The sequence below is a fragment of the Lathamus discolor genome, chromosome 2 (assembly GCF_037157495.1).
Source record: "Lathamus discolor isolate bLatDis1 chromosome 2, bLatDis1.hap1, whole genome shotgun sequence".
NCBI lineage: Eukaryota > Metazoa > Chordata > Aves > Psittaciformes > Psittacidae > Lathamus > Lathamus discolor.
In genome coordinates, this window is record NC_088885.1 from 116912724 (window position 1) to 116935354 (window position 22631).

The 22631-nt window shown below is 40.5% G+C and overlaps 1 protein-coding gene across 3 annotated transcripts in view; it reads left to right on the forward strand.

The window, feature by feature from the left end:
- Positions 1–22631, forward strand: part of SPIDR (scaffold protein involved in DNA repair) — a 205134-nt gene that overhangs the window by 30422 nt on the left and 152081 nt on the right. The window contains exon 6 of one of the 3 annotated variants that reach the window (XM_065668224.1): positions 1006–1170. The exons of the other annotated variants lie outside the window; for them this stretch is intronic. Within the exon in view, the coding sequence (XP_065524296.1) occupies positions 1006–1170 (165 nt within the window). The remainder of the gene's footprint in view (positions 1–1005; positions 1171–22631) is intronic. 3 annotated transcript variants of the gene reach the window in all.

A 22631-nucleotide genomic window follows, 5' to 3' on the forward strand; every position in this document is an offset into this window, starting at 1 on the left:
TTTCAGGTTTTAATTGAAACAGTGGAAGCAGCTTCAGTGGACTGTCCAGGTAGGGAGCACTTCTGCCTTTCCGTCTCCTATATATCCCTCTAACAGCAGGAACTGTGTGCTAGGCTGAGACTGTGTGTGTGAAAGGTAGTGAGGATGAAACTGGATCCATCTTGCTGTTGTGGCCTGGCTGGAAGGCATTGCTAGAGGCTTCCACTCCAGGACACTGGTGGGGTTGCAGGTGCAGGTGGCACCCAGCTGGGTGACTGGGGAAAGCCCTCTCAGCAGGTATCTGTGAACTGATTTTGATCCTGCACCTAAGAGTGTAAAATGCCTCGATCAGTCACTCAAGAGGAGGACAGGATGTCAGAGAAAGAAGATGCGGCAGACAAGAGGAGGAAAATAGACTTGAGCTGGCCTTTGCAGAGGAAGAGGGGGAGTCCCAGAGGGAGGAAGTACGGAAAAGGGAAATAATAGCCATATGGTATATGAGGGAAGTACATCAAGTTCATGGTTCATTAAGTTTATTTTGCCTGTTCTTCTCCTACTTGTTTGCTTTCCATCGTATGACAGAGGTTTGTCATAATCCCTTTGTGAATGACATAACTGTACAAGTGATCATCCCCTATAGAAGTGTTGCGTGAGATACCTGCCTTGTCGTCTCTGCGCGAGGGCTGGGTGAGGGGGTGAGTCAGGGGCAGCCCAGGCACAGGAGTTGCTGGCTGCCTGGCTGAGCGCTGCATTGGAATTTTCCAGGTAGGGCACGAATGGAGGTGAGAGGGAGAGCGTGTGGGATGGGATTTGGACAAGGAAGGGCTCGTCCTGGGGAGAGCCGCCCCTGAGCCAAGCTTCTGGCACACGAGGGAGTGCCAAATGATAAGAATAAATCAGGGGGAAAACGCAGCAGACGCATTTAGAAGTATTTAATACTGCCTTTGTGCTTTATTACCTTTTCATTATCATTTTCCTTTATTAATTTGAAGCATACACTGACTTCTTTTCTCTCTCTCTCTTCAGCGTGGATTTCAACACATTTTTGTGCGGGTGCCAGGAACACTGTGTTCTGTTAAGTCACGGGGTGACGTAGGGTGCTGGCCGCCCGCCAACCTGGGTCAAGTTCATTCAAATCAGTTTCAGTGGCGGCTCTCGCTGCCGGAGCCCGGTCAGTCCTGCCTTCCCATGGTAGGTGGCTCTGTTGCGTTAGTTTTCCCCACAGCCTGGGATTTCAGCGCTCTTAACTTCACAGGCTTTCCAGCTCTCTCCAGTGTTTGTGGAAGGATGAATTAAAAAGAAAAAACAAAGCCCGACGTCACATGAATCTGTGAGAAGGGAAAAAGAGATGGCCATGGGTTTACCGAGCAGAGCAAGGTCCACAAGTTGTAGCATGTGTTGAAGTGTGTTCCTTTTGCTGCTTTTTAATTACATTGACTTTTTTAACTCCTGTCCTCGTGATGGCTTGTAACCATTGTGTATGATTTGTGTCTTTAAAGCAGGAGCTGCTCCTGAGGTTCCAGTGAAAAAAATCCCTCTCGTGACAAAAACAGATTAAATGGCACAGATGTGTGAAAGCAGCAAGGGCTGTGCTAAGTTAATCACTTCCCTTTCCTACAGGACTTTGTGTTTCGCTGTCTTAGCCCCAGAGCTTTGGACGGCTCTTAAAAATGCGTTAAGACCTCGCTTCTTCAGGGTGAGCTTCCATATACAGGATTGTCCCATGTCGTGGTGTTGAAAAATCAGACCACTTTTCTTGGCCTCTTCATGCCAGCTTCCCTTTCAGGGGACTGTGTTGTTGCTACTTTGCATAGCAGCATACTTTTCCTTCCTGTAACCCTACCAGAAATCACACTAGATCCCTTCCCCTCCCCTTCACTTCCAGTAACTGCTCTGTGAGCAATAATTTTGGAACTGCTGGCAAAATAAAAGTCTTTGACAAGCTCATAAAATCCTTTACAACAGGATAGCAGTTATAGCCAGAGACATCACTAAATGGTCTCTAAGACAACTGTTGATATTTTAGTATTTGATGAGAAACCCATTCTTCCCGTTTGCTTCTGGGATGTATATTTTTAATTAAGAATGAGATCTCTGGGAAAACTCGATGTTTCCACAGAGAGGTGATTAAAGAGAATGAAGAAGTGAATTTACAGGTCATGATTTAGATCTGTTTTTACAGTTTCTTCTTGGGACAGATTAACTATTTATTTTCATCTTCATTCTTTTCAGCTGTGCACCAAGTTTCTTGGTCTTGGCTCACTTGATGTTGGCTTTTAAGGGAGAGAAACATAGTAGTGTTAGGTTCCCATGATTCAACACCCACTCCTGAGTTACCTGTCTGTGCTTGCTGGCTTATCCTCTCTGTGAGGGAGAGTGGAGGATGATCAGATCTGTGTTCATCACTAGGTGTCACTCACTTGCAATTACTTAAAGTATGTTTCAGGGCAAAATTAAAAGCAACAAAAACCTCTTTTGCTTCCCCACCTCTCCAAATTGGGCGTGCATGGGGGAAGGAAATGGTGTGAAATCTGGAAAAGATTTTTTTTTTCCCATCCTTCCTTCCCATGAAACTACTGTATGCGATGTTTTGTAATTTTATGGCTTTATAATGTATCTGGATCTCTATTTTTGTTATTCTTGTATAGTTCTGTCGATGCAAGATAAATTTTTCTTGTATATTTTCAGTGATGTTCTATCTATTATCAAGTGTGTAAAAGCTTAAAGAATAGCAGATTGCTTTGTAAAATGATACAGAAGTCTAGCTTAAGGGAGTTGCAGTGATGGAACTACAGGATCACTTGAGAAAATGCTTGGAAAAAAACACAGATGACAGGACTCAAAGTTGTTCTTGGGACTTGACCACTGAGCTATGTTGAGCAGAGGATGGGGATTAAAACTATGCACGTATAACAATGATTTATAATTCTGTTATTTAAGAAATTATGTGGAATGTGGTGCCTCAGCTGGGTTCTGGTCAGCCTTCTCCCATGTCAAGGGATTAGTATGGGTAATGTATATTCAGTTGTTGAATTATAGAATATTCCAAAATTCTAATGTCAATGCTAAAAAAAAAAATGAGAGGGGAGAGAATGAAGGTTAAGCAGTCAAACTCAATGGATTTGTTCAGAGCTGTTGAATGCATACCAAGGGCTCTAAATATTTTATTCCAGAAGGAGAGTATACAAATTCCATGCAGGTAACTGGAAACTATTGGCAATAGGACCATTTTCTTCTCTTGTACCTCATATCCTTTCCCTTTCTTTTTCTCTTGAAATGTGATGTGCCTTTTACCTAACCTGCTTCTGTCATTTGGTTTGGGAGCTGGGACTGCTGTGAATCAAGAGGTTGTGTAGACCCTGCCTCCCTTCCTTCAAGTTCAAGTGAACTAGGTCTGTGCTCTGTCTGAGTTTGTCTCTTCAGCAAACTGAACCCTGTAGAGGGTGTCATCAAGGCATCATTTTCTGGGGCAGGTTCTCTAAATGGCTTTTAGTGGTGTTAACTATGAACTTTGAATGTCAGTAAAAACAAATGGTGAAAAACTGAAGCTTGTCTGTTGTGCATTTCTTTTTCACTCTCTCTCCTGTGTAACCAGAATTGTTTACTTTAAAAGGTATAGCTACATGCAGAATTTACCTCCCCCATCTTTTCTTATATATATCAATAGCAGTTGCTATTTGAGATCAGCTACTTTTCTGTGAAAAGTGACCTGAGCCAAGGAAACCCCTCCTGGACAAAAATCAGTATTCCTGTGGGCCTGGATTGATGAAGGTAACAATGCAGCAAATCTGTTACAGGGTTGAAAATACAGTGAGAAGCAGAAGATTTTTGTCTTGCTTATGCTGAATAAGATTCTTAGCACTAGCCTTCTCCTTTCTACAACACGTATGTGGATATCCATTGAAGTTATGTGCTAACCATATAAACAAGTAAATCTCTTAAGCTGTCAGATCCTGTGTTTGCAGTGTCTTTCAGGTCCTAAAACTAGCATGAATTTCTTATGACAGTTGAGAAGAAAACATACAGCCTCCACTGATACCTGCACAGATATGACAGAACTCTTAATCATAAGATTTAGTTTCCCTTTGCGAAGATTATAGGTTAAGACATTCATCTCCTTGTTCTATCTTGGATTACTAAGTGTTTGTGGCTGTGTGTCACTGTATTTATCTAGTCCACATGCTGTATTTGAATTTAACTGAGAGTGTGTTTGGATGAATAAAGTAGCATAATTTCTTTCCCTTCCCCTGAAGGAGAGGTGGGTTTCTTTTAAAGTATGGCAGCTATTATGACTAACTGTATAATTATACCTTTAATCAGAGTAAAATATTTTAGATACACAGTAGCCCCATTTGGCCCCCTCAGTGTTGAACTGAAAACCCTCTAAAGATGCATAGTATGTCCTGTAGTCATCATCGTCACCTTTAATCACTCAGCATATTAAAGACACTATGCAGGAGTGTACACGGCTGCATGATTTACTTTTGGGGGGGTGGTGAAGGCAGGGAAGAAAGAGGCGTTTATGTAAATTCCTTTTTCTGCCCGTAAATCCGCAAGGACGCTATTGTGTTTCTTCTTACTATCTCTGATCATCATTTTGCCAACATTGAATAGATTTCCTCTACTGTTGTGTTGTGTTTGAAGGTGGATGTGGTTCTGAAGATGTGAGGAGAAACTTCCAGTCCATCTGGGCCACTGAAGCTTTTGAAAGGCTGGTGGGTTTTGAAAGCGACTTGTTCAATGCACAGTTCAGAGGCATGGCCTCCAGAAAGCCTCTCTTCCTTTAGACAGTAAACTAGGTGAACGTGTCCTCACAGCTCCTTAAAGACCCAGCTCAGCTGCTGTCTCTCCTGTTTTATGCAGCTAAATGCTGGTCTCTAATTTTGGGCATATTGGGATTCAATATTCCCCAAAATAAGAAAAATGTACTGCTACAGCTAACATCAGTTCTGTAACTTACACCCACTTACACCCACCCCCAGTGTTAATCCTATAATTGTAATAAAGCCTAGTAAGTGCTGTTTCTTGTACACTTTAATTATGCTAGCAGCTACTTTCAAAAGAAATCTTTTGCTCTAGTGGAAATGCACTTACTTTCAATATTTACTTCTGCTCTGTTTCATGTTTTGCCTGATGTATTTATTTTGTATCTTGTGCAAAGAGGATGAATAGAGGAGGAAGGGGAAGGGGCAGATGTCACATAGTGAAGAAGGGACACCACCAGAATGGCAATTCTGTCAAATAAAGCCAGATGCATGGATTTCACAAAGTGGCACATACTGTTCATATTTGTTGCCATCTCTAAAACTAATGTAGATTAGTTTGGGGCTAAAAGGCTAAATGTTGTTGGAAGCAGAACTGAAAATGGCTGAGAATACTGTTTGAGAGGGTGAGAGAGTTGGGTTGTGCTGTAGGAACTGATCTCACACTGAAAGGCCCAGAGTTCAGAAGTGAGCAGATCCGTGCTTCCAAGACAGATGTGTCTGACAGATTTCAGGCTAATTATGCATGGTGTATTTTACTTGATCAGGAGTGAAACATTTTGAGCATCAAGTTTGCTAAATGATGGTAACAAGTTTGTTGGCTGTTACTGCATGTTTTCTTACAACTTACTGGGTATACAAACATTGTATAGGGATATTAGTACAGCACTAAGGGCAGCAAATTAAAAAACATCATAAATGGGAAAGCCTTTGTAAAAATGTGCAGGCAACTGCATTCAGCACAGCTGTTAATGGCTCGGCCTTGAGCTCAGTTGGTGGAGCTGCTGCTGCCTGACTGCCAAGATAATGTGTATGATGTAACCATGCCAAGCCCACATTACCGTGGTATTACAGCAAAAGCTCTGCCTGTGAACTTGTACCTTCCCAGTTACATTCAGGTAGAGTAAGAAAGTAATTGGAAGTTCTGCCAATACTGTACACCAATACTGTACAGCTTAAAGTGGGTGTTTGGGGCACGAAAGGTAAAGTAAGACTTTCTTGCTGGCCAGGTGCTAGAGAAAGGTCTTGGTACCTTTTCTTTTTATCTAACTTTTGCATTAAATGACCCTACAAGCATGCACCTCTTCCCCAGCTGCAGAGGAACGTTTTCTGATAGAAGAATAGCTGTATAGGATAGACCAAAGATCTGTCTGTCCAATGGCCTCTTCTGTGCTTGTGGCCAGGAGCCCACCATTTGGACGCTGGACAGAAACACAGGTTAAGCGAAACAGATTAATTGGCTAAATCATACCAGTTGCTTTGCTGCTGGCTGAATGTGTGTTAAAATAATCCCTGATCTTCAGCAAATACTAGGTATTTGAGTGCTAGGAAGCTTTGAGTAATAGGGAAAATTTCAACAAAATATAGCAAGTGTTCTGGTTTTAAATACGTTTGTAACATTCCATAACTGAGAAGGTACATAATATAGATGTCTTTGTATTATCTAGTTCTAAGTGTCTGTACCTAGCTGTCCAGTGAGTAAATAAATAGGTCCTAATGTGGCCTATTTAAATACAACCTAAAATTTGGACCTAAATAGGTCCAAATGTGACAACTGCAAAGATAATTTGTTATGTCCTGTCAGGAATATGTGCAACTTGATGGGAGATTTTTTGGTTTTGTTTTTTTTTTTTTAATTGGAGACATATTCTTAAGCTACTTACACAGTCCAAACTTGTTTATGGGGTTGCATGCAGTTTCTTCACGCAACCGTCACAAACCCTTCCGGCTTTCTGAAGTTTTTGGAACAATTAGTTAATTCTAACTCTCCATCTTCCTCTTTGACTGAAATTTGCAATTTCCTTTCGAGAAACAACTTCCTATTGAGTGTGAACTTATCTGGCTACTTTGATGTATTTGAAATTCTTTTTTCGACGTCCTGAATATATTGCAAAATCCAGTGTTGTCTTCACGGCTTGAATTTCTGCCCTGCCTGAACTGCAAAAATATAGAAGTGGGTAGGAGCTCATCTAACTAACCAATGAAAATCTGAATCAATTGTGCTTGGTCGTGCAGTGTCATTGTAAAACTGCAAACTGCAGTAATTGAAATCTGGTTAGGCAGCTAAAGGGGACTGAATTGTCACATATTTGCTGTAATCAGCATAGACTTTGGGAGATTTGCCTTTTGGGAGTTGCATGGATTTCCAAAAAATGCTGCAGCATATTTGGAGGCAGATACAGAAATGGGCTGATCTCTGCAGCGCAGCCGATCATCATGCCAGAACTGCAGGAATCTAAGTCCTGGCCTGCAAAATAGCCATTAAACTCAGATTTAGATGCCTGTGTTCTGTATACAATGAACAGAAGAGCTTAAGTGCTAAATACCAGGATTCCTAGCTACTGCCTTTCTGATCAAGGAACGCTTAAGCTCCCTGTTGTTCCTGCATTTTATCTAATGCCTGTTTGATGTGGAGCCAGGGACTGGAGCTCTTGAAGACCCTTTGAATCTTGTGGGGTTTTCTCCACAGTGGCCCAGCCTTCAAGGGTGGGATAGAAATTGTCTCCTCATTGCTTAGTTTGGTGGGTTGATCACTTTCCTGAGAGGGAGGGATTTAAACTCTCTTAAGCTAAAGATTCTCTTACCAAAATTTGGGTTTCTTGCTGCTTGGGCTGAAATGTCTGGAGCGTTACAGAAGATTTATGTGTTTACTGCTGTGGATGTGCTTTGCAATGCAAGCAATGCATACAGCTTGCTGCGAGTGGAAATCTCTGTAGAGCATAAACCCACACGTACTGAATCAAGCCCCTAAAAAAGTCTTAGGTACAAAAGTACCAACTTTGTACTCACAGGCTTAAAAGTGACATAAAAATGCAGAGTTGCATTGCAACTAGGTATGTCGAGAAGAAGTGCTTTAAGAAGCTCTCGGAATACTAGATATTGGAAAAGCTGGGTTTGTCAGGAGGCTTTGAGGACAAGAGTTAAAGTTTTTTGTGACTGATCTCTTGGACTTTTATGACTGAATGCCATGGAGTCTGAGTCTTAGCTTTTATAGCTGAAGATAACCTTATGTATTTACATGCATAGTCTCTTTTGAAGTCTTCCTGAAGTTATCAGTGCTCAATAGTCTCCTGTTTTGAAGAGACTTAAAAACTTTCAAGAGTCTTTTAGATTTGAATGCCTGTCTATGCTAAATTCAAATGTAGGTGCCTTGCGGTTCTGCCTCGCTTACCTCTGGACATTAAGCCTTAGTGGTGCACAGAGCTTTCATGTGGGAGTTGGTGTCTAGCACCTGTGCAAAATAAGCTTGAGAGTCAAGTTGCCAGATAGAGGTGGGAGTCTTATGAAAATGTTGTCTTAAACAGTCTGTCCCCAAACCACAGGAGCTGATGGTAGGTCCTGTCTTAAATGTAAGGCTTTCTGAATCAGTCCTGTGCTTACACCACTACAGCATGTTTTATTGAAAAGGTTCATGTGTTCAGCAGTACTTGATAACCATCATGTGCTTTCTGAAGTAGATCCCTGGGTTTCTATTACTGCTATGGTTTCCTATTCTGTATCTGAAACGGGGAATTCCCCAGCTTTCTCCCAAGAGCTTTTTTTTTTGTGTAAGTTCTGGATTGTGCTCTCTACCTCGAAGTCTTCTGGCTCAATTTTTACTTCATGAGTCACAAGCAAACTCTTTTGTTGGTGGTTGCCATCTACAGCTAATAGCGTTCCTCTGCTTCCACCAACATGGTTTTATATATTGTCTGTCAAACTAATTTAGACATCATCTGTGCTTCCTTCTGCTAGGGTTGTATCAACAGAGAGACCACATTTGTGCACCCAGCCTTCACAGTCTTGGCCATGATATGTGGCAATATTATAATGTCTAGAAAATGCAGGCACATAAATCCAGCAGTGTTGCTTTCTGTAAAACCCAGTCCTTTCTGGGATCTCTCCTTGCATTGTGCTTTTGAAGCAGCTGTTGAATGAAATAGAAGGGCTTTTCTGATCTGCCTCTTTTTCCTGGAGTTCCATACTTGCTGTTCAGGACATAAATAAGGCAATGGATTGATGTTGTCAAAGTCCTAGATTATCAGTGTAGCATCACTTGAAACTGTAAAACCTCTTGGGATATTGGCCTTAAGTTTTGAGGTTTTGAGTATAAGAAAACATTGCTGCTTTTGTGTGGTATGTCCAAATGTTAAGTTACCTGCCATGAAACTCCTGCATATATTTTTCTATATTTGAAACCAATTTTTAGAGTGCGTATGTATATGTAGTGCGTCGTGGGGTAATACGGAGTTCGGTTTTGATGCACGGAGGAGTGGATGTGCATGCATCTGCTTTCTACATACACTGTTCTTCCTTTTCTGTTTAGTAAAAATGAGGTTGAATTATTACAGCCTTACACAGAGGAAGTTGGTGAAGTTAACTGAAGTCGCTATCCTGCAAAAAGCAGGGTGAATTTAGGAACACCTTATAGTCAGAGTCCTCATAGTTCAGGCAGGACATGCTAACAGGCTAACATTAGGTACATAAAAATGCGCAAAGATAAACCTAAAACTGGGGAGAAAAGTATGTGACGTTGCCTAAATGGAAAATGACATGTTTGTTTAAATATAAGCAAATCAACGTAAATCCTTGTGCTTAGGATGTGGTGCAGTGCATGGGTACACATGTGTGTGTTTCACTGCAGTGTTTGAGAGTGCAGGTAACTTGTTAAATTGAACTTTCAATTTCTTAATTTTTTTTCCTGGAGAAGCGGTTGTCTCATCAGGTAGTCTAAATGTAATTGTGTTCTTTTTCTCTTTCGCGTAGGGTAGGCTTTGCATTCCTTCTATAAGTGCATTCCAGGAATAATAATACTTCTGTTTGGCTGTAGTGATGGAGCGTTTTCCAGGACTTTTGTTAATAATAAAATGGAAGAGGGGTGGGGGGAAGAAAAAATCACTTGCTCGATTGTACTGTTCCAAGTTGAGATAAATTTTCTAGATCAGCTGCAAATTGAAAGAAATTTTCTAGATCAGCTTTTGATTTAGAAACTCAGCCCTTCCTCCTTCCTAAGTGATCAGTACATAACAGAATCCGTCTGCTTTGGCAATTTGGGGGGAAAATGCATTTAAAATGTCTGAGATTTCCAAGTACAAATTTGGCTGTAGTAGATGTCAATAAACACGTCAAAAGGATCTTTATCCTGAAGTCTTGGTATGTGTTATATTAATGCTCTGAATTGCAAGAGCTCCAGTGGAAATCTTAAGTCAGCGTTTTGGAAAGCAGGCTTTACTTGTGAGTGTATTTTTACATTAATTTGACAGGAGAGTTTAAAACCGAGCAAAACAATCTTTTTTTTTACAAGAATATTCAAATTCTTGGCTGAATCCTATATTCCTCTTTATGCCTAGACTAAATCATCTTGTACCATTATATGACACAGCTGCATTTGTTGTTAGTCTAAGTTTTCTTAAGTGACTGAATTTTTTTTTTGCTTTATTTTAAAGATATAATTAGTGTGTAGTTTGCTTTTAATAAGATGCTAACTCGAGAAAAACCCATGGTACCTGCCATTCTGAACAGCAAATACTGTAGGAGTTGGAATTTAAATCATCAGAACAGCCGTATAGATAAACTGATCGGATTTTTGGCAAGTAGGAAGCAAGATCTTGCTCCACTGCAGTTCTGCCCTATATTGTACCCTGAAAAATGACCCTTGAAGCATGTGAAACTCTTTAGATTTTTGTAAGACTAGTTGTTTAATTTTTTTAACAACTCTGCTGCGCTTGCCTATCTTTCTGACCAAAACGAAATTATTGTCGTTGCAAGCTGGGGAATGCAGATCATCCAGGGAGTAGTCAGGCTACTGTAGGCACAAGTATCACTGGTGATTTGAAGTGGGGAGTAGAAAACGTTGCAGTGGTTTAGGTGGATATAATAGATTCTGGGACTATTCATTGCCACTGAAATAATATGAATGTGTGCTACACTGCTGTCTAACCACTAAGATAAAAAATAAAGATTGGATTAAAATAGTTGCCAGTAAGAGGAGCACAAAATACAGTGGATGCCAGCATTTGCACTTCTGCATTTAGGCAATAAGGCCGCCTGTGTCAGACACTTCCTCAAAATGGTGTAGCCAGGTGCCCAGAACTGCTTGAGCCCTTTCTTCAAAGCTGCTGTTACTGTCCTTCTCTCAAATTGGCTCTTCCCTCTCCCCCTACCCAAGCTTGTCAGTGCTGTGAGCACAGCTGCAACCTCCAGATGCTGCTGTTTGAGAGTTAACTGCTGTTTAATAAGGATTTTTTTTCCTTGCATTTACTTTTACAACAAATTTTACATTCAGGTTTGTGGCCCCACAGATTTCAGGAAATTGCAGCTTACACAGTATTTTTAGTCACTTCATGCACAGCATGCAAGTTTTTTGATCAGAATGTCAGTAAGTCACCTAAGGTCAAAGAAATAAAAGATTTACATCACTCTAAAAATCCTGCTAGCTGCAGAGGACAAATATCACATGAGTATTTGGGGAGAGGAAAACGAGCAGAGAATGTTTAATAAGATCTTGAAAGGCACATTTTATTTTTAAATGCTCCTCCTAGAAGCTGAATAAACTTGTATTATTTTAGCATATTCTTGTCAGGTTTGAGCGACTCTTCTATTTTAATAAAATAGAAGGGAACACACGCACCACTGAATCTTGCAGAGATTGCTTTTTCCATGACTCGTGTAAATACACATTGATATGTGCTAACCTAATAGGAAGGCAAATTTCTTTGTGATTCTTCTTCCCCCCCCCCCCCCCGAAATAAAGCAAGCATTGATTTAAGAATGAAAATGAAATTGAGCCATCACAATCTCTTGATCTGGTTTGAGATAATAGAGGCATGAAGCCAAAAAGTGTTGGTGATTGCTGTGGAAACCAATCAACTATTGCTTTTTAAAGTGTGTTGAAGTATGCAGACAAACACCGAGGCTCTCTTTTTCTCTTTGCCTGTAACTGAGAAGCATTACCTTAATTCCTTTTAATCTTCCTACTTTATGCAAGCTTTACAATCCTTATAAGGAACTGCTTAGTACAAATTACTGATGTTTTTATTTCAAGGCTTTTTCCTTTGCATCTTCTCCGTGCCAGTTGCTAGCCAGTTCTTTAAAGGCTTGCAGTCCATTGAGTTTAATTGTGTAAGGACTGTATTTGATTACCCTCTTACTGGGACATTTCAAGTGTGTTTTTCCTGGTATGTTTATGTGGTATGCTTATTTACTAATAAAAGTTTTAAATATGTGATTTTCTCCATATGTTCTCTAAAGTATGCTATGCCCACATTACGGCAATCATGTCACTGTATGTCATGTAATGCACATATATTGCAGCACATACGTGGTTTTAGTCTAATAGAGATCTCAAAGGAGTTTTAATTGGTCTTGACTTTGAAATCGTTGATGTACTGTGAACAATCAGTGTAACTAAATGTGTCAAACTTAAGACAGTATTGCAGCAGTTAGCACCTCTGAATCTCTCTATAAAATGTGTATTTATAACAGCATTACAATTTTCAATTACAGTGCCTTACCCAGTTGATGGTTACTTTATTTTCCTTCTGCTCCTCCAAAGTTTAGGCACATGATCTAAAAGAAAATCTGTAAACTTAGTATTGGGCTCCTTTTCTTTGTTCTTTCTTCAAACAGAATTAATTTTAGCAGAGTACATTTTATGTGTTTTGGTGTTTGGCTTTATTTTTTAATTTTTTTTAACTAGCTTTTTTGTTTGGTGTTCTTTGCCTCACTCAGAAAAGCAATTAAATGGGTCTTCTGTGTCTTCAGGCTGCATACAGGCACCCTCATCCTTGTTAAAATGAGTTAAAAATGAGTTTAGGTGAAGGTGGTGCTTTTGTATGTGTACTCGTGCTGTCATAGCTAACACAGTATTTCAGACATGGTAAGACATTTCCCGCCCTGAAATGTCTGCTGTTTAAGATGGTTTTAATGGTGCAAAAATGTGGGGAAAAAAAATGGTCTAGAAAAGGTGAGAGGGGGAAGGACTTCTGGAGAGGAGGGAAAGGGTCAGAAAAAACTGGAAATGAAGAGGAGGGAAGAAATGAAGTGACTATTTTAGGCTTTGGGGGCAGTACTGCAGGCGCTGCGAAGCAATAAATGGGGCAAAGGGGAGAACAGTCAAGTGAGAAGAATGTGGAGTGAGTGGGAGTAGAAGAAAATGAATGTAATGTGCTGTGCTGCCCAGCAGCCTGGTGTCTCCTGAAGCTGCCAGCGCTGTAGCTGTGAACACTGGCACTGCTGGAGCTGGAAGCAGGGTCTGCATTTCAAGATGTCTCTGTACCTCTGTGGAAAATGTGAAGAGAAAATAATATTCCACTAGGTGCTGAGCACTGCTGCAGAAATGATGCCTCTATTGCGTTTGTGTGTTATACAGCACTGTGCCCTTGTGTTGCTTCTCGCTCTTTTTTTCTCTCTTTCCGTTTTTTGATAGTGCTTTTCTAAGGGGTTTCACAGGAAGCTGCAGGCAGATCAGCCAGAGATGAGAAGCCAGTGTGCATAATTTGTACTTCACTGTGTATCTGGGTGCAGTCTCTCAGTTAGTTATTCTGGAATTGCTTCCTTTCACCTAAAAAATAACCTGCTTGCAGTTGTCACCTACTTTTTGAAAGAGAACAGGCTATATGAAAGATATTTTAAAGTCTTTGACTGTTCCCTGTGTCATTATTGGTAGAGGTATTTTCTCTTTTTTTTTTATCAAGACTTTTTTTAAAGAAACTTGTAGGATCATTATTCATAACTGTGTAGGCTAAAGATACAAGAGAGAAATAATCTTATAAGGAAAGATTTAATTTATTTAGACTGAATGATCTCTTTAGAGTAAAAGAAACTTGACAGACTTCTGGGACCTATAGGAGGGCTTAGCGCTGAAAGCTTGTCTGTTTTCCCACAGTTACATCTGTTTGTCTAGTTAAAAATATTACCTCTCATTGCAAGTATTTGTTCTCTCTGAAGGCTTGGAACAAAACAAAAGAGTTGCTTGAGGATGGAAATGTATTTCCTCCCTTAACAGTTCCTACTGAATCCTGCAGGTGTTTAGTCTAGGTGCTTTAGGATTTAGCTCATAAATAATAATTTGGCTTTTAATCATGCCTTTCATTTGAGTCCTCTTGTTACATCCAAGCTTTAACCTGGATGATTACCACAGCATCACCTAAAATAGAGACAATAAAACTGAGGTTTCGTGGCCTGAATCCACTAACTTTAATAAATGAAACTGAGTGAACAACTATAAACAAAAAATCTGAAAGTAGGTTATCAAACCATGTGATAACATCAGCTCCTTGGAAACATGAAAGTGACTATTTCTGTGTCAAGAACTAAACCCTGTTTGAGTGGTATTATAAGCTGACTACAGTTTTCTTGTGTGCCCAGACTTCAGTGCATAACGTCGAGGCTTCTGTGCAAAATGGTGTAATTATCTGCATGCCTTATCAGAGCCAGGCATTTATATTTGAAAACCTGGGTCTCTGTCATCTGGAGGATCCTTATCAAGATGAGAGCTCAACTGCGTGGGATAATACGCAGTTGCATGAGAGGAGACCTGGTTCTGTCCCTGAATACTTTGCAAGATGCAACACGTGAAATGGCGTCTCCCCCCTCTCCTCCTAGTTTTTAAGGAGAGCAAAGGTTATGGTAGTTCACATGAGTGTAGTGTTGGTTAACAGTGTGTTTAAAATGGCCCCAATTTTCTTTCTTCCTGGGAGAAACTGAAGATATTCTTGTATGATGAAAAAAAAAAAAAAGATTAGACAAAGAGAAAAAACACCCCATTTATAAGCTGTTTGTATTGATAGTTTTCAGCATTGCTGGCTCTACTAGAAGCTGACTATTACTCCCATCACAGACTGATGGCAAGATCGGTGTTAATGCAGAATATTAGGAAGTGAGAGATTGACCTCATAAGGATAAAGCTTCATTAAGCTACTAAAATGATGCTTTTAAGAGGTGCAGTTGCAGCACAGCAGAAATGCTACAGATTGCAGGAAAACTGCAGCAGGGTTTTTTATACATTCCCTTCAGTACAAATCAGTATCCCTTCACCGCTGTTTGGTAAACCGCTTCATGCTCATTTTGTACCTTAATAGCTCACTGTCCCCTACTGTTCTTTTCTGCCCTTTTTGCACACAGACATTTTGTTTATTCAGCGTCCCTGTTTAATTCTACATCTAAAAGTATGCTCAGAAGTGAACAGAGTGCTTCTTGCTTTACTGACTTATTTTGTATGAAAACGCACTTTCGCTGAGAAGAGAGCCTCACCTGTTTCGGTTGGCTGATCCATGCTTTAGAACAACCTGTTCTGGGAGAGGCAGGCTGGAACAGCTTGTGGATATACCTCCAGAGGTATAGCCTGCTAAACCTGTTTGCCTTGTAGAAGCTGAGGTTTCTGCTTCAGGATTATGAGTTATGGCTTCGATTTCATCTTCCTTACCACTTGTGTATTCTTTACCTGGCTTGAAAAAGAAAAAAATGGAAATAGGTAAAATACCATCTTTTCATAAAGTGTGTGAAAAGTCTGGTTTGTTGTCATTTAAATCACTCCTCTCCCAGAGTTTTTCTTCTTGTGTGTGTGTGCAAAATCTTATGTTATTTTTTCCATCCTTGTTTTTTAAAATGATTAGTGTTGTGTGCAGGATACTGTCTGCCAATGGTGTATGAGTACAGGATTATGTGTGAGAGAGCTCAAACCAAAGAAAAACATGCACCTCTCCCTCCACAAAAAAGAATGCATAGCCAAACACACTGTAGGTGCTCCTCATCGTCACCTCATTTTCCACTTCAAGGCAGTGTCATCTACAGAAGATATGGGAGCTGATAAATGATGATACAAGTTACTTATTTTATTAATTGTTATTTCATGTGTGATACAAAACAGCATTTTGTGGGCTTGCCTACTGTACTTCAACTTCCTTGCTCTTTGAAGTTTACAAGGGAGTATTCCTGTCCATGTTGTCCTCCACGCCTTTTCTTGGTTTCAGAAATGATGCAGGAAGCCCAGTGTCAGAGGGTAGCTGACAGTTGGACTTGACAGCAGCTCTATCACTCCATTAATTTCTGCAGAGTTGCATCCAATCAAAGCCTTTTGAGCTCTGTCAGTCTCTGAAACATCTTTGAAATGGTCCCATTTACTTGTCATAGAATCATAGAATAGTTAGGGTTGGAAAGGACCTTTAAAATCATCTACTTCCAACCCCCTGCTATGGGCAGGGACACCTCACGCTAAACCATGCCACCCAAGGCTCTGTCCAACTTGGCCTTGAGCACCACCAGGGATGGCGCATTCGCAACTTCCCTGGGCAACCCATTCCAGTGCCTCACCACCCTCACAGTAAAGAACTTCTTCCTTATGTCTAACCTGAACTTCCCCTGTTTAATTTTAAACTCATTTCCCCTTGTCCTATCGCTGCAGTCGCCTTACATCCTTGTAGCCCCCCTTCAGATACTGGAAGGCTGCTAGCCCCAACTTTCTCAGCCTGTTCTTTTGCTGACAGTTATTTGTGTTTTTCCTTGGAATTGACTCATGCTTGGGGGATCCTTTTAAGACAGTAATGCAGCTGTAATTTTTGACAGAACTTGCAGAATAAATGGGGTTAGACATGGGTAAGACTTCCCCAGGAGTTCTCCAAAGGAAAGTCCAGCAGTGTAAGCAGCGGTGCCTAAGGTGCAGTAGCTGGCCTCCTTCCTCCAGAAATAATCAAGAATCAGTTTCCTTTAAGATAGGAAGTACTGCGCTGCTGGAGGCAGTGAATCCTTTTTAATTAGTCATAGAAAAGAATTCCTCACCACTTGTTTAAAGGTCTCAAAGCACCATTAAGAGGAGATGAGAGTGCAGTCTGTGACCAAATTCTGCTTTGAATAATTACAGTGTTGCTGCCTACACTTCTCCATATTCAAGTAGATACAGCATTCTTCTTTGCTACTTGGCATAAATGATTTTGTGTGCTAATAACTACTGCATTGCAGCCTAGGGGCGGTAGCATCTAGGAGATAGCAAAAATTCATGACCACATCCATGCGAAGGAAGATGTTGCTGAAGTTTAGAGGTGTCCGAGCAGGGAGAAATAAGCAAACACTTTGTCAACTCGGTGGTAGATTCCTACAGAAATGCTTGAGGTGGCTGTTCTTATGCCCTCAAAGAGCGTATGGCTCTGTTTCCTGTCATGGCAGCCACACAATGTGTGTGTGGAGCACGGCACGTCATTTCCTAGTGCGCTGAACCAATGCCGCTGATAAATATTTAGGACAGACCAGGTGGTCTGAGTGCATGTGCTGTGGAGGAATGCTATACTTAGCGAAACAGCCAGGCATTATCTGAGATCCATGTTAAATACATGCTGTCTCTGTAATAAGGCTGGCTGGTTGTTCCAGATACAAAATTTCAGTTAATCTGCTGTGTCAGTTTGGGCTTGCAAGTCCAAAAATACCTTGTTGGTGATTTACATCTTTCATTGTTGTTCTTGTTTGTCATACGGTTATCTCTGCCCACGCAGCACTACCTAATCTTGTACGATTTGCGTGCTGTTCCTGTGGTTATTCCGTGAGAAGAAAGTTTGGTGTCACCCACAGAGCAGCACACGCCTAGCTCTGAGCTTAACATTGAGCTGCTTATGCGAAGGTAATCTGAATTTTATCGCCCTAGAGTGAAAGTAGCTAGCTTACCAAGGACCAAACTGTTTCTCAAGATACTAGGGAAAATGTTCGGCATAGGCTTCAGTGTTTCAGTTAAAGCTTCAGAAAACACAAAGCTTTGAAGAGAACTGCGAGCTTCAAATGCTTTATATCTTTAATTATCTTTATAGGGCTGAATAATATCCTGTACTGTGTGCACAATGCTTGAATTAATTTTGCGTCAATAAATTAAGGGGAAACGTCTCTTTTTTTACCTTTACCCTACTCCTTTTAATCCTGCAAGCCAGCTTCTGCGGGAGTTAGCTTCAAGCGTTCATAAGCATAGCCTGGGCCTTTGACATACTGCACTGGTGATTTATGCTTGTGAATATTCATTGTAGCAAATTCAGCGGTTTTTCTGCTTGCTCAGTTTTTTTGGAAGGTACCAGAAATAAAAATCTCCTTGTAGCCAGTAACTAACTCTCTGGGGTAGAACTGTGCTCCATTTGAATCCCTTTGCGTGCGCAACAGCGCAAATGTAACATTGCTTATCAGAGGGGAAGACTGTGTAAAAGGAGAGGTGGTAGGATAGTCACATTAAATTGACTGTGTGTGTTTGTTAATAGCAGCCAGCTTCCACCCATCTTGAGAGCTGTCATGAGGGGCCAGTTAGGAGGAATGCAAATTAATTCTGAAAAAAGAAGGGAATCCAAAAAGAGAAAACCAGAGTCTATGAGAGAACAGGCAGGAGATAACAAAAAACAGTTACAGAGTTAGAAGCAAAGATACATGAAAGAACAAGCAGGAATGGAAATACCGTAAGATTAATTTTCCTCTGTATGTACATTGATCAAAGTCTGAAATTCTCAACGTTATTTCAATTTCTGACATTAGTTGGCTTTGTGACCTTGAGAAAGCCTGCTTCCCTAAGGGTGCCATCTGAGAGACACTATTAGTTCTGCTGTTTGAGCTAAGCTGTAGTAAGGTAATAAGAGGGACAAAAATTAGTGGGTTTAGGGAAGGAAATGACAAACTAAGTGACCTCCAACTGCAAAATGTTTTTTCAGTGTCTATGTAGGACTTCATACCCATTTTTTGACAGTAAGATGAGATTCGGCCCTACTGCATCATGCTGAAGCATCTTAGTTTCAGCTGATGAACTTGTTCAGAGTATCTGTGAGTCTTTTTTGAGCGTCGTATCTGCAAAGTATCTGCATACCAACTGGGAAAGATTTACAACATTTTCTGAATGTAAGACGAGTGAACAAGAGAAAATGTTTAACCAGTACAAAAGTAGGGTGTATATACTGACATATTTCCGAGAAAGAAGGGTTACACTGTGTGATGTAACTTGGGAGGAGAGCCAAGGGGGATGCGAAACTCCCAGCTGATCATCTCCTTGCCTCTCATTAGCAATCGCTGAATGAGAAAGCCTTTTCTTAAAAATACAGATCTATTATTCAATAGAATTGATATGTTAGCTTCCTTTTTGTACAGGAGGTGTTGTATAGTTCTGCTTTCTGTGCTGAAGCTGGAAACTTCAAATGGGAATTTAATACTTCTCATTACCTTACTGCTAATTTATTGATAAGAAATATCAATATTATTAAAGTGGTCAAATACAGATATTTCTTGCTTCCATCATTATTGAAGCAAAAAGGTAATTTTTTTCAGACCTTTTAGGGATAAATGCTGTGCGGATTGCAAAGGTACTCCCAAAGAATTCCCAGTGTTCAAGGCAAGGCAACAGGCAGCTGAAGCAAATCTGAGCGTGGAGTACTTGGTTGCAGAAGTAACAGCAAGGTTATCTTGTGTGCTGCCTGCATGCAAAATCTGCATGCTTGTGAACGCTATCTTCATTTCACTGAAGTCTTTGAAAAATTTGGGCCAGGATTTTCCCATTTCTGTGATAATTTTTTGTATGTTTTTTTTTCTTTTAAATGAATTCATATTGACACAAGTAATCATATATTCTTTAGCAATCTTAACTGTTTAGCTGGGGAGGTGGGGGTAGCAGGGAGAGGGGCAGAGAGTATTCACTGCTTCTCAGTCTGGTTTCTATTTTTATGTTTGTACCATCCTTTACATTAGCTAGTACTAGTGAATGCTGTCAAACTCACATTATAAATTAATTAATCTCAAGAACTATCTTTTGATGCATTTTGGTTTAAATGTACTTGTTTTTAAATTACAAGGTCCTGGATGCTCAGCTACAGTACTCACTGACTTTGTTTTCCTGTAGCCAGAGCTTATCAGAAACAATAGCAGTATTCTGTGCATTTATATTAAAGTCATTTTCTTTTAAAAGAAAGAGCCATAAAAGGAGAGCATTTAGAACCCTTCAAATGAAACTTGTCACAGAGCAAATCGATTTATTCTGAAAGTTAACAAAGTGAGCAATGTTTGTCATTTTAGTGAGAGAGAAATTGAGGTCAGCCCCTGCACTTTTTTTCCACTCAGCCCTTGGGTGAGGAAAAGAGGTTAGCATGATACAAAAGAGTGTTGTGGCAAGGCCACCATTGGAAATGATAGGTAAATCTTAGTGAACAGTCTCCTATCAAGTATTTGGAGTGATTGGGATATATGGGAGACAGTCATGGGATGGGGATAATTAAATTGGGATGAGGCGCTGGAAAAAGGGAGTGGGGTGGGCAAAGTGAGCGTGTGTGTGGTGGGGAACGTTGTACCTTCAGCCACCATAACCAAAATTGACTATTTTTTAAAAATAATAAGCAGAGTAGTCAGCTGCTTTTAATTTGACACTTCTCTGAGCTTAGCAGTGATGCTTTTCAGAACCTCTTATGATATTACTTGAGATCGTATTTAAAAAAGCCAAATGACCTCTGGAAAGTTCAGCTTCATGGTACTGATAATTCTGAAACAATTTCTTCACTATTTATCGATGATTGGTTTAAAGTGAACCTAAGAAATTAAATGGTTGGTTGTTTGCCAGCTGTCCACCACCATAATGGTAGACACACCAGCTCATTGACTGGGTACTTGAAAAATCATGCGTGTATGTTTTGAAAATACTTTTCTCTCAAGACTGTATTCGTGCTGGTGGCTACAGTTAAGTACTGCACAGAGTTGGAAGGTTGAGGTTCTTTGTTTTTCTCCTCCGTTTTTATAGCTTCCTCTTTTAAGACAAGTTTCCAACTGACCCATTAAGAAAAAAAAAAGCACAAAGGAAAAAAGCTAGCACCACCCCCCCCCCCCCCCCAAAAAAAAAAACTCTCACAAGCAAACAGCCCAAAAACAAAACCCCAAAGTATGGTTACATTGGGGAAGTTAAGTCTAAACAAGTATACAGTAATAACTATTAGCAGAAGAATTAAATGATTTATTAGACAATCTTTACTTAGCTTCTTAACTCTTACAACAGCCAGTAGGATTAAAACATGCACTTAGCTCGCAGCACATCCCCAGGGTTTGGCATATGCTTTTTACTTGCTCAGAGAACTCAGGTTTGTACCCTTTTTTTAGGTGCAGTAGGTATCATGGCAATTCGAACAAAATTAAAGCATTCCTAAAGCACGAGAGTGCATCGGAATGGTGTTTTAAGAATTAAGTGCTTGCTTACTGCTTTCATGCTGTTTGAAACCTTTTATTCCTGGCTCTTTTCCAATGTGGAAGGAGTTTGTTTTCAGAGAAATATTGTTGCCAAGGGACGAATGTTGACTGTGTTGTGTTTAAAAAAGGCTGATATTAATTACATTCTTTTAGCTATTCTCCTTCTCTGGATAACTTTAAAAGGTCCTTCCAATTTCCAGAATACTTAGGTAAGCTCTCAGAACACAAGCACAGTGCCCCGTCATTTATGTGAAGAATGTATTAAAGAACTGGTGAGAGCTGAACTCATTTTTGTGCAGAGCAGAGAAATGATGGTTTCAGATTATTACACTAATAAAGTACAACAGTGTTACTGAATGCAGTGATTTCCTTCCCTTTCCTCTTTTATCTTTAAAGTCTTTATCTGAGCTAGTTGTTAGATAACCTGTGTGGGGAGCTGCTTACTGCATTAGACCAAAGGAATAGACTGATTCTTTTTTCAGGACCGGGGCAGCAGTCTTTGGGTTTTTCCATTTCCCTATTGGTAATGTGAACCTAATGTTTTGCTCTGGGTTTTGGTTCTTACAAGGATCAGGCTGAATTATTTAACTTTTCTACAGAACAGTTTTGTGCAAACCTCCTTGAGCCGGGTTAGTGCTGGTGGTCCTAGTGATGGGACTGGTACTATGCTTACCCCACCAGAACTTGCACAGAGCGTGGTTTGTTGTTTTGGTTCGGTTTTTTCCCCAGCTAGCTCCAGAAGGACTGAGCCCAGCTCATGTTTCTTAGTCTTCTGGCTATTTCAGTGTTTTAGATCATTTTGTTCTGTACTAGGCAAAACGCTGCTGTCCAAGTGTTTTTGCTTAATACTTGGTACTTAAGAAATACGATGTCAAGAGGGCATAATGTACATAACAACTGTGCAGAGCTCACCTTAGGGTGCCAATGCAGCTGCCTTGCCCTTGCTGTGCAGGAACCAGATAGGAGCAGCAGAACAAGCTGAGCCAGAATCAGTGAATTTTCCTTACCAGCCCTCCCCTCAGCCTCCATGTTTCTTTGCACACTTGGGGCCTTCTCATCCTCTGCTGTCATGCCCCCTTCAGTGGGATGAGTTCAGTGTGTCCTTTGAGTATATAGAAGAAAGAGCTCCACCGAGGTTTTATGAGTCTGAACTCCAGCCCTGGCTGCTGACCAGTGATCAGTCCTCCCTGGAGTTACCTGGATGCAGCCTGATAGCTTATGCTCAACTTCTGAAACCTTCCTGGGAATTTATAGGTCTATTGGACATAAGTGAAGGCTAGCTTTAGTGGTCAAAATCTTGTTTTAACCGAAGATTACATACTTTCTGTCAGCTACGAGCTCTCAAGAGAGGCATGTATTTCTTCCCTGCATTCTGACTGTGGAAGGCAGCCTTCCTACTTGAATCCTGACGTGAAAGCTCACTTTCTCTCAGCTTTCCTTCCAGTGGCTCATCAGCCTTTTTCTGCTTTCCTGAAAACTTGCTTTAATCCTAACGCTTGCCTGGAAACTTGTGACAGA